General features: G+C 35.5%; 3 protein-coding genes across 5 annotated transcripts; 1 reads left to right on the forward strand and 2 right to left on the reverse strand.

The window, feature by feature from the left end:
* Positions 1 to 1,507: 1,507 nt before the first annotated feature.
* On the forward strand, positions 1,508 to 6,461 carry LOC114744536 (probable UDP-3-O-acylglucosamine N-acyltransferase 2, mitochondrial). 3 transcript variants are annotated; one of them, XR_003740109.1, is made up of 11 exons: positions 1,508 to 1,729; positions 1,934 to 2,141; positions 2,839 to 2,915; positions 3,172 to 3,221; positions 3,634 to 3,698; positions 3,855 to 3,906; positions 3,985 to 4,055; positions 4,204 to 4,270; positions 4,752 to 4,823; positions 4,975 to 5,402; positions 5,533 to 6,181. XR_003740109.1 is itself a non-coding variant. In XM_028932703.1 (11 exons), the coding sequence occupies exons 1-10, from the start codon at positions 1,567 to 1,569 to the stop codon at positions 5,041 to 5,043; spliced, it is 894 nt and encodes a 297-aa protein (XP_028788536.1). In that variant the 5' UTR covers positions 1,508 to 1,566; the 3' UTR covers positions 5,044 to 5,063; positions 5,533 to 6,461. The 3 variants fall into 3 exon arrangements, 2 of the variants coding, with proteins under 2 accessions (XP_028788536.1, XP_028788537.1); XM_028932703.1 differs by having other exon boundaries at positions 4,975 to 5,063; positions 5,533 to 6,461; XM_028932704.1 differs by having other exon boundaries at positions 4,975 to 5,063; positions 5,750 to 6,461.
* On the reverse strand, positions 5,475 to 6,254 carry LOC114744537 (NDR1/HIN1-like protein 2). The gene has a single exon (XM_028932705.1). The coding sequence runs from the start codon at positions 6,233 to 6,235 to the stop codon at positions 5,675 to 5,677; it is 561 nt and encodes a 186-aa protein (XP_028788538.1). The 5' UTR covers positions 6,236 to 6,254; the 3' UTR covers positions 5,475 to 5,674.
* Positions 6,462 to 7,625: 1,164 nt separating the features above from the next.
* LOC114744531 (uncharacterized) lies at positions 7,626 to 7,970 on the reverse strand. Its single transcript, XM_028932698.1, has one exon. The coding sequence runs from the start codon at positions 7,968 to 7,970 to the stop codon at positions 7,626 to 7,628; it is 345 nt and encodes a 114-aa protein (XP_028788531.1).
* Positions 7,971 to 12,287: the final 4,317 nt, after the last annotated feature.

Here is a 12,287-nt window from a genome sequence, read left to right on the forward strand (position 1 = left end):
TAGCCTTGAAGAAAAGATAGAGAAAAGATAAGTAATTAAGTGCATATTGATCATCACAAAATGATTCGTTTCCCAAATTCTATTCAACCCTAATTATAACAAAAATCAGAAGCGTGTGTGCATCTGTGACTTAATTAGTTTTTTACTCTATTTATTCAGATAAAAGCAAGGTTTCAGGCTGCGACAATTATTGCCATAGCATTTCAAACAGCGATACTCATGATCCAAGTCTCGATCCATGCTTCCTGTGCCTTAGATATGGATGGAGAGCAGGCGAGAATGTTTCAGTTCCTAAGACTGGTTTGGTTTAGGAACGTGTGAAGCTATTTTGTAATCGCTGCATGTCTCCAGAACATGTGAAGCTTGATATATATAGTTTTGGCGTCCTGATTTTAGAGATCATTGTATCAGTAGCAAGAAGAATACATCATTCTATGGATCAAGTTATCTGCAGGCCTGGAAGCTCTGGAGGGAAGTGAAGCCGTTCGAATTGCTGGATCCTAGTCTGAGGAATGCTTATTCAAGAAATGAAGTTGTGAAATGCATTCATATAAGCTTGTTGGGTATTCAGGAAAATCCATCTCTGATATTCATACAAGATCTAGCTAGATGTCATTTAATGACATCACCACTTTGACCTTGTAAGAGGAATTAAATTCCAAAGATTAAAATTATGAGTTTAAAATTTGAAGAACCAAAACCAAAATATGCCTAAATTTCAGGAACCAAAAGTTATATTAACCCTTAATAATTTTAATGATATTTGATTAATACTCATGAAAATCTATTCCTTACCTTCTTCCTGCCTTCTTCATATTTGATGCCAATGAAGAAAAAGGCACAATCATTCCTAAGAAAAAGTAAAAATAAACTCCTCAAAGGTTGAAGACATGGAGGCTTTGTTGTTGCTAGCGAATGAAAACCCAAAGAAAATGAGAATATGGGGTTAAATTCATAAGCTTCACACGCTAGCGAATGAAAACCAAAACAAAATTAAAGTAATGAAAAAATATTTGTTAAATTTGACACCTCAAGCAAACAATATTGAACGCATTTGGAACATATTTACTTGAACAAAAGATGAATTAAAGGTACTCCCTGATCATTTTCTTTTTGTTTAAAAATCAAATTACAAATGGACGTACCAATTTTTTTTTTATATTTTGATATTTGTTATATTTTTGAAATATTTTCTTGAAATTTTTAAAATGAAAACTCATTACCAAATGGTGAATGTTGGGCTTATTTTTGTCGTGTTTTAACTTTTAATAGATTCTGCCTATGATCTTTGGATTTGGATTTCCGAGTGCTCTTGAGTACTGGGCAGGCTTTTTCTGTTCTATAATACTAAAACGATGAGGGCATGGACAAGGCCCAAAATCTGAAATGCAGATTGTGGTTTGTCCAAGGCCCACTTCAACCATTATGGTGGTAGTGACCGACCCTTCCCGGTAAGGCTGGAACGATGCTTCAAAAGTCAAAACACAAAGCTCCATTTTTTGAGTTTATTAAGCTCCGCTTTCCGTTCCTACTTTTCCAGCTTCGATTTCGTTAACTGAATTGGCTATGGCTGCCACTGCTCGGAGGCTAGTCGCCTCTTCAATCCTTTATCTCAATCATATTGAAAAAATTCAATTTCAAGTCACTTCGCCGATCGCTCTGCATCACTCTGCTAGCCGTCGTCATTTTTCCGTTGTTTCGCCCGAACAATCTGGGCCTTTTCAATCAGGTAAATCTTCACTGACCCAATTCATTTAGTTTTAGGGGTGAGGGAGATAAAGCTAGCTGAAGTCAAAGAAGCTGCTTAGTTGCGAATTGTGGTCCAACATAGCTCTATTTAGTATTTAGTATGCATCTTATTTAATGTGCGTCACTTCGTTTCGCATCTATTTTATTAATTCCCGTTTGCGGTTATCTTGCTTTTCAAGATTAGGGGATGGTTCTGGACCTTGTTCTGACAAGTTTCACAAATGGCTCAATGGAGGGGGCACTTTCCACGAATCGGCTTCCATAGACTCATCTGCGGTTGTAGAGATTGGCGCTGTTGTTCATCCAAAAGCAGTTGTTGGAGCAAATGTTCATATAGGGTCTGGAACGATTGTTGGGCCTTCTGTTATAATTGGCCATTCAACAAAAATAGGGTACGATCCATGTTTTTCCCGTTCTTTAACGATGTTTGTTAGTATTACACATTTCTATGTACGAAAGGTTTCGAATTTCTGTCTAACCCTGAAATTTATGTGCTCTGCTTAAATACGTAAATGCTTTTAGCTGATCATTGATACCAAGCAGGACGCCTGTTCTGAGAGTAGAGGATTATAATTGCAAAAAGCTTTTACTGTAGGGGATTTACCTGTCAAGGCTTGGACAGTAAACATATGTTGATTCAGAAAGTAGAAACTGACTTTCAAAAGCACATATTATGTTGTATTGAGCATATGCTACATCTCATTTTGTAATTTACACACTGGTAATTTGAAACATATAGGTATGGGTTATTTATGATGCAAATTTGAGAGATGGACCCTCAATGATTTCAAGAGCATGGGACTTGATGTCAAGTTTGCTCTGTATTTGGAATATTTGGTGGTGATTAGTAACGAGTTGTCTGCACTCACTGGCTAACCTTGTGGTTATTGCGAAACATGGTTAGAAATTAATTTAACTTGTTGTTGGTGTTAGTCTTCATCATTTTATTATTGGTATCTAGTGCATCCTTTCTATTACATGCTATGTTTATAATTTGAATGTACATCTCATCAGATTAAATTCTGCCAAATGTCTAGAATTTTGGATTTATGCTCAAGCGGTTTTAATTAAACTGCTGTTCTTTTTCAGGTATAATGTTGCTCTGAGTAATTGCCAGGTCGGTAATTTGTGTGTATTTCACAATGGAGTCTGCATTGGTCAAGACGGTAAAGCTGAACAACTTCCCTTGCTTGTCTTCTAGACTTTTATATACTTTGATAAAGAAAAGAATTCCTATCACTAACTCACTATATAGCCTGAAGCAAGTACAATATTAGTAAGACCATGAGCCTCACCCTTTTCTCCTTATTATGAATATTATTAAATAACTTATCTTTGCGCCTTTAAATCAACTAATTTGATACTAGAAATGTATTTTATGGAATTCATTCTTTTCTGATAAGCTTAATGTAAGTGCTGCAGGGTTTGGATTTTATGTAGATGGTAGTGGTAATGTGATAAAGAAGCCTCAGGTTGGTAATCTTTCTTCATTTACTTTGATGTCAAATTCTAGTTCTTTGTTGTCTTATTTCAACTTTCTTCTTTGACATATGCACTGTCCTTAAAAAGGTGGATTGTAAAGAATGACCGATATCATCAGCCTTGTGCTTTTGAGCTTAGGATTTTTAAATACCTCATACACTTCTGAACACTCATGTTACCAATTTTTTAATATAAAGATTGCTTACTTCTAGACCTTGTTTAAACACAAAATATCAATACTGTGATTCATTAGAAGTTGCTTATAAATGCACAAATAATCTCAGGGATCTTTATATGTTTCTGTGATGTACTTTTTTTTATGTTATATGGGCATATATAATTTTAAATTGGTTACATTTGGTTTGGATTAACCGTAATTGCATTTCTTGCTTAAATATGTAGATGTTGAATGTCATAATAGGGGCACATGTGGAAATTGGTGCAAATACATGCATTGATCGGGGCAGGTAGGGATTTGATTGCTTCATGCTTACCTTTCTTTTCAAATATATGTATAAATATATATATACACACACACACATATATTCTAGTTTGATTTTCTTTTGGGACTTGTGAGCTTTAGAAGACTCAATATTTATGCTAGTGACTGATCAATTATGCAGTTGGAGAGATACAACCATTGGGGATCATACAAAGTTGGATAACTTGGTACAGGTTAGCATCTAACTTTTGTATGATTAAGTATACCGTTACTGGGAATTCTTTTTCTCTCTGTCCTAATTGTTTCTGCAGATTGGTCATAATGTAGTTATTGGGAAGAATTGTATGATTTGTGGGCAAGTAGGTATTGCAGGTTCAGCAACGTATGTTATCACAACTCCTTTTCTTAAAGATCATTGTTTTTTATAAATCAGATTGATGCTTGTGGTCAAATTCGTATTCAAAATAATTCATGCTGAAGCTTTTGAATTTTTCAAGAGTTACAACTTTGTCTGGTATGCTACCCTTCAGCATAGGTGATTATGTGACTATGGGGGGAAGAGTAGCTGTGCGAGATCATGTTTCCATTGTATCAAAGGTATTTATTAGCTTATCTAATCTTGCAAGGTTTTAGCCTTTTGTGTGGCCTTGGTGCCTTCAGAATGGCTAGTGAATGTATAATAAACGGACCCGCTGAGTGCGCCTTATGAGATAAATAATACTGAACTAGATTTAGAAAGGCTGCATTTTTTTTTTTTTCCCAGTGGTACAAAATTAAGAACAGGCTTGAAAAACATTGGAAATATACAGATATATTGGTTAATCTGAAGTTTTTAAACCCCTCAATACATTTTATCTCTGGAAGTTAAGGGGAAATTGTTTGCAGCATAGCTGGTTCCCAGAACAACTTAGAACAACGACAACTTAGAAATTAGAATTATTTAATTGCTGTATTACCTATTGATAAACAGCGAATCTGTTTGAATGTAAATATCTTTTGCTATGGTACTTTTTTTACACTGAAAACTGGAAGTTGGGGTTGAGGATATATCTGATCATCGATCGTATGGCACTTCCAGGTTCGGCTTGCAGCTACTAGTTGTGTCACCAAGGACATCCAAGAGCCTGGGGATTATGGTGGTTTCCCTGCTGTAAGGAATTTATTCTGTCCTTTTACCTTTTGTCTTTTCTTTCAAAATATTAGGACATTTTCGTCCGAGATATGATTAATTTTATTATTGGACATTCACACGTCTTTTGTCAGATCAATTCTTAAACTACCTCCTTTGTGTTGCCTTGCAGGTTTCCATTCACAAATGGAGGAGACAAATCGTTAGCAGCTGTAGGACTTCAGGGAAACGGAGTCCTTAAAGTCGGTTAGATTTATCACGGTAGGCAGTGTGCAGTCGTAGGTTAAACTCAAGCATCTGTGTCATGTGCCAACTTGAGTGCCATAATTTTTTTTTTTAAAATCATCTAGCAGCACAAAAATATTTAAGAAAAAAAATCTAAAATTGGTGAATCTCTCCCTTCTGTGCAATTGATGTTGGTTTTCATTCTGTATTATCTTGTTCTTGATGTGACGTTCAAAGCACTGGGGCTCTCCGTTGAAATGCCTGATACTTTGATGGTTTATCAAGTTCCATTTCTAAGTCTTGAGATTATTAACATGACTGGTTGACACAGCAACAAATATATAACAACAAATGAAACGTAAAACACCGAATTTGGTAAGTGGCATCTGCAAAAGTTGAATTGTGGCTTTGATCACATATAGATTTTAGAAAAACATAATGATTGTGTAACCTTAGAAGAATTCTAATCACAATATATTACAAAGTTTGTGTTTTCAATCCACAGATACAGTTCAGACCCGGAAAAAAAATTCACAAATACTATGACCAAGAGGGTGTGCACACACACTATGGATTGGTGCATGCGCTATTAGGAAGGAATGAAAAATCTACACACAGACACAGAGAGACACAGATGGGACTAGTGATCAATGCTTTATTTTGAACCTTGTGGTTTTCTTGGAGGGACTCTTGATGGGATACTTTTTCTTCTTACCCGAAAGCTTCCCACCAGGACCAATGGGCAGAGTACCTTGGAGGTTCACCCCATGAAACTTGCTCTTAATTCCCCATGTCTTATATCGAAACCTGGTCTTCAGAGCAGCCTTCAACTCAGCTGTGGCGTTCGAAATCGCATTGACCAGAGGCTTCAGAGCTCGACCGTTGGCATTAGTACTCTGAAACATACTATTGCTCTTACCAGCTCGTTGACGAAAAGAACCTATGGTTGATTGTGCCACCTGATCCTGCCCATACAGGAAACTCACAGTTATGTCATCATAGGAAATGCTAGACTCCTTGTTTGGGTTTTCAATCTCGAGGTTGTAAATGATGGTGCCATTCTGATCAGAGGACTGTGGAATGGAGACGAAGTCGATGGAGTAGGAGGGAGGTTTGGGTCTTAGGGCCAGCCATAGGATGAAAGCAAGAAGACCCAAGAGGCCTATAAATTCAAGCAGCCAAACGTAGAAGTTCTTTGGTTCGCACATTATTTAATTCTCAAGATTTGGAGCGCAATGGGGTGGAACCTGATATGAGAGGATTCATTAGCTTTCTCAAAATAATGGCTGCATGGAGGCAGCAGGAATTTCTCTGGCGCCGATGCCTTGTTACCAACAAGTGGGGAAAGAATTTGTACCTTTGCTTGTGACCAAGGCGATCGTATTGATTCGAAACGCGTAAACCAAAATATGCATAGAAAATTTCGGTTTTCGATCCTCTTAAAATCCTTTTTTTTTCTTTTTTTTTCCTCAGTATCTGATCTCTACCATTGGATCAAATAGTGAATGGTTTAGATTTCATATTTTATAAAACTATTATTATAACGTTACATAGATAGGAGAGAAAAAGTGGATATCTACTTTTTAAAATATTAAATATAAACCATTTATTGTTTAATCCAATAGTGGAGAATAGATACTAAGAAAAAAAGACGAAAGAAGGATTCTGAAAAGATCCAAACCCGAAAATCTCAAAGTCCAAGTCAAGTGCAGCTCTCAGCTTCTCATGTTACTTGTTAACTCCATAATCACTACCTCAAGTCCTAATTATAAAATCTATAAACTAAATATTATAATTAGAACTGAAGGTAGTATATGCCTTGCAATGTCGGTGTTAGCAGCTGAGTGTTGCCAAATTCAACCAAGGTGGCGACATAGAAGTTAAAACTTTTTCTGATGAGCGAGAGTTTATGGATTTAATTTTATAAGTAACCTCAGACTATTAGTATTTGTCTCTCTAATTATAGTGATGTCTTTTGTTTTCCAATCTGGTACTGAAATACATTTTTCTGTTTAATTTTTTCTTGTTAAAATGACAAATTATTTGCCACTTTTTGGTCTTGTTATGACTATATTATGTGAACAAATTTTAGTTTCAATCAGATGATATGTTAAAGGACATCATTTTGTTGTATTACTATTATATTGAATGTTAATGCCGAAGCAAATAGTTGTGTACGCAAAACGAAGATCCCGCATTGGTCCTGTTTCTCATACGTTTCGACTTAATTTATTAATTAATTTTATAGATATGTGCTTTAAATTAATTTATTTCATAATCTTCCTCTAGGTTAATATTATCGAACTGGCCCACTGAACGAATGTTAAAACTATATTCAAAATGAATAACAATACTACAGTAATGATTGTGAATTGGCTGGTCAAAAAAATGATTGTGAATTGCAATGCAAAGTTTAGATTTTTTCTATGCTCATAATTAATTGCATATAATGTAAAGAGATAAATAAAAATATAAGATTAATATGGAAACAAGCGAACCTTATTAAATTTTATTTGAATTATTTATTATAGGATTGTATAAAAATTTAATTAAAAAAATATAAACGAGAGTGAAAAAATAAATCAGAGCACTCCCCGGTCACTTGAAAGAGAAGTAAACGGGGCATCTCTTGTCCCTGTAAGCATCTAAGAGGGAGCCATCGGGGCCCACAGCCACGTCACAGTTGGCATGCATCCGATGGTGCTTGCTTTCCCACATCGATATTTTGGATGCTATCTTGGCCGTCAGATCTAAACGGAACACCACGGTCCCTTTCGCCCTCTTATCGCCCAGCATTTCCTTCCACCGCTCACTACTCAGCTTTAACGTGGGCCCCCTCAGAACGCCGTCAACCACCGTCGTCTTCTTTGGCTGCTGATAGAACGGACGAAGTAACGGCGTCGACCCGATGTTGTGGTCCCGATAATAAACCGTCCCGTTCATATTCTCGTAATAAATCCCTATATTCTGGTTGGAGTTTCGGGTGGTGAGATTAAAATTTATCCGAGCATTGTTGAACTTGGATTCTGGGTTCAGACCCGATATGGAAAACCCATGGACATGAACTCTAGGACGATGAGGGCGAAGGCTTATCCAGAGAACGAAGGTGATGATGGCAATAACGACGAGGAAACTCAAGAAAGTGGCGCATATGACTTTGGAGACTCGAGTGGTGAGGCTGTCACGAACACGCCGGACGTAGTAGCGGGCGGTGTGGCGGCGACCGAAGGGTTTCGGGTGGGGTGGGGTACGGATCGGAATGCCGTCACGGCCTTGCATGGTGGTTTATGGAAATTTGAATGGGAAGAAGAGAGGGTTTTATGGAATGAGAATGAATGGGTGAGGGTGACGCAGAGAACTGTGAAGAGAAGGGTAGGAGTGTTTGATGGAGAAAGAAAAGAATAATGCTTGCCAAAATTCATCTTGTTGGGTTAGATTGGTAATTAAGCCTTTTAATTTCTCAAGTTGTGAGAGATGCTTTCTGATTGAGTGTGGTGAATGGTTTTTAATCTGACTGCTTTTGGTTCATCACAAAACTTGCCAACGTAGGTGAAGCAAGAATAATGGAGCCACTGTCTCATATTGACAGCTGCCAGAGCACGTAACGTTCATAATATTGCATGTGCAGCGTTTTCTTCTTCCTTTCCGTTTAAAATTATGGCCATTTCAAACCAACAGTATTTCCTAGAGAGAAAGGTGTTTTGAGTTCGAATCTGAATGCAAAAGATGTTTTGATACTTTTTTTTGTTACAGAAAATGTTTAGGTTTCAGGAGTTTACCAGGCTCAGAAAGAACTTACATAAATACTCACAAATCACTTACCAATAAGATTTTCATATTGGAAGTGAGATTCAAACTCACTACATTATGAGTTATAAGCCAACTTCTTACTAATTGGATTAACCCTTATTGATAATGTTTGGACAAAATTATTTCCAATTGAGCTCCGCTGAATGTGATCATGGGCTCTTTCTTTTTAGTGAAATGAAATCACTTGGAGGCCCTGTAATAGCATATTATCCGCATTCCACAGTTCCACACCGTCAAATTGGATTTTGGGCCTACTGACTTAACTTTGCTTACCTGCTCAGTCAAATGGGCCCAATCAGATTCTGAGTATTGGAATATTGGCCCCAGAAAAGGGCATTGGCTGCAGGAATAAGTATCCTTTCCAGGCAGTGCAAAACGATTTTGGAAGTGCTCGTTAGAGGACTGTGGAAATTGTACCAAGGTTTAAAAAAAAAAAAAGATGACTATGGAAAATACATATCTTCACACAAAATCGTTGATCATGATTGATTATAATTAAGTACAGTTTTAGTTGAATTATCTGATAGATTAAGTGTAAAATTGAGCTTACTACCGGTTATCCTCACTGCTCAAGGAACTGTCCGCTATATTTTTTATACTCTGAAGCTTTTAATATAGGGCCACCGTGAATTAGCAGCCATGATTTCAAGAATCTAATGAAGTCTTTTTCGATGATTACCCAAATCTTTACCACCAGGAAAGCGAAAGCACGTATCAGAAAGACGTGGTCCGCATCATCAATTAAATATACTCTTTCTTGTCCTCATTATAAAGCATCTCTAATCACCTTATTGGGACCAAAAACATCTGGTTGAGTTCTTAACTTTGTTTTAAAATGAAATAAATTATTTATTTGATTTTACCCACCGATATCTAAATAGAAAATTTTTAAATTTACATTACACTCTCTCTTGTAATTAATGACTTTGAAAATAGATTATATTAAAAAAAACTTAAGTCATATCTCATCAAGTACTCCGTGAAGTCTCTTCAAAGTGCATTATAACAAGAAAGGTATGTAAATCCCTGTATGCTGAGTTGAGGGTGAAATATAGTTAACTAATGAGCAGCAGAAGGATACAAAAAGTAATAGTCCCCCATAAACGTGTTGGTTGGAATGAAGTGCGGGTGAAGCCAAACACATAGTTTTCAGTGCCCTACGTGAGGAGCTCGTGACGAAATATTGCAGAGTGCCCATTTATGCTTATTTCTCTTTTCTCTATCACACTGAATGCGAAAGGTTTGGGTGATAAGGATGTTGTTCCCAGTTTTTGATGAGGATAACCCCAATGGTTGGCTCCAACTTCACTGTGCAACAATGCAAAGACGAAACCTCTATTCCCAACTGATATGGTTCGTATGTAAGCCGCATAAAACCGCTTTGGCTCTTTCTTATAGTATGGTGTAAAGACAATATGGGCGACAAATTATAATATGACGAAAGCAAACGAATTTATGTGGCAAACACAAAATATCCATGATATTTAATTTATCTTTTGTTTTCCTTGTTTCAAGAAAATACCAATAAATTAATACTGGCCCATGCATGTTTAATTAGCTAGTTATAACCCTAAAGATATTATAAAATAAGGAATAATGAAACAAGGTGGAGTGTAATTACAAATCATGAAGTGGCTTTTGCTTCCAAGTTTGGGTTTTGGTTGGGGTGTGTGTGTGTGTGTAATAATCTTAATTTTGAGGGTTGAAGCCGTCCCACCCAATAATGAGGCGAATATTCTCTAAAGCACTCTTGTGTTTGGCCTCATATATATGGCCAATAACGTCAAAGCGTGTATCTAAATTCGGCTAACATGCTCATGATGGCGCACAGTGCCCTTTCAATATAATATACTAAGAGTTTGACACCTCAACTATATATATATATATATATATATATTTATATATATCTGTGTGTTGAACAATAAAATATAAGAAACACATAAATAAACATACCTCTTATATTTTTACAATTAGCTATATATATGTATATAACTTTTGATTTTAATATAGGAACAACAATTTGTGGGGTGGTGGTCAATCTATTGCAAGCTAAATGATGCAGAAAAGCAAGCTTGCTATGATTACATCCCCACCAACCGCTTTTTCCCTTTGGTTTGCGTATCTTTTGTGTGCTATTCACCAAAGCTATTGAAGATGTTGTCATTTTTGTTTTCTCTTGCTCTTGGGACCTTCTTTTACAAATTGTTTAACTCAATGTAAAAAGACCAGGGCCATAAAAAGACGATGAGTAGCACCTAACCTCAAAACCTCCCTGGATTTAGGTCGGTATCTTAGTTTTGATACCATCTTTTTTTAGCTGTTTTCACAAACTAGATAACTTTAATTTATTTTCTATTGAGTTGTCACCAATTTGATTAGTTGTTGTTGCGTCGTCGTTATTGTGTGTGTTTTTTTTAGGTTTATGTTTGTAAGTTATAATTGATGATTAAAGTAAAGAAATTGTGCGTGTTTAGTTCAATTAATTTATATCTATTTACAAATTTAATAATTTCTCAAATTTTAATAAAGTGATTAACAATACGTATTACTTTTCTGGTGCTACTTATAAGTCACTTCCAACATATTTTATATAGACCAATAAAAACCTAAAACTTTATTAGAAGAATTACAATCAAGTTTCAAGAAAGGAAAATAATTACTAAAATGTTCCAATAACAATCTAAGCAACCTATAATGACAAGTTCTAAAATAGAGAATGTCAATCTCTAAAACTTATTTTGTAATTTTTTTTCTTTGGAACCTCATTGTAATTCTCCTAACTTTATTAATTTTCATTTAAAATTCAATAACTTTCTAATTTTGTCTCTATTTAATATATACTATATCATATGAGAATAAAGTCAACACAATAATAAATGAAAGGTAAAATTATAAATTAAGATTAAAAATTTTCTTCTCTTTCTACCTTATAAATACGACCAGATGAGTATGTTTGTTCTCGTGCATTCAAAATAAATGTTATTAGTGGAATAAAATATTTATTATTGGTTAAGATCAAACAAGTTAGATTATCTCATGGTATAAAACTTTACAATGACAATTTTTTTATTAACAAGGTATATATATAAGTGGTTATTTAAGAATAACGAAAGCCAAAAAAAAAAAAGTTGATTCTACTGCGCTATTGGTTATGAGATAATATACCTTTTATTAAGAAATAATTTATGGTTGTTATTATATCAAGTGTCGTTGAAGTTGGGAGACAAAACTCTTAGTGGTAAGAATGTGGTCACGTCATGACGATAACTATTAACCAAAATTTATCTATGGCACTGAAGTAATACTGGAATTTGAATTTTAATGGAAGCCATAGTTTCTTTCTTTCTTCTTTTTTTTTTTTGTTGTTCGGAAAGTGGTCAAGAAGATTTGTGGTGGAATTTGAACCGGCCAAATTACACGCCAATCAATAATAAGGCAAGCATGATCTTA

Source organism: Neltuma alba, unplaced genomic scaffold, assembly GCF_004799145.2.
Source record: "Neltuma alba isolate B1F8T4 unplaced genomic scaffold, ASM479914v2 tig00004377_pilon, whole genome shotgun sequence".
NCBI lineage: Eukaryota > Viridiplantae > Streptophyta > Magnoliopsida > Fabales > Fabaceae > Neltuma > Neltuma alba.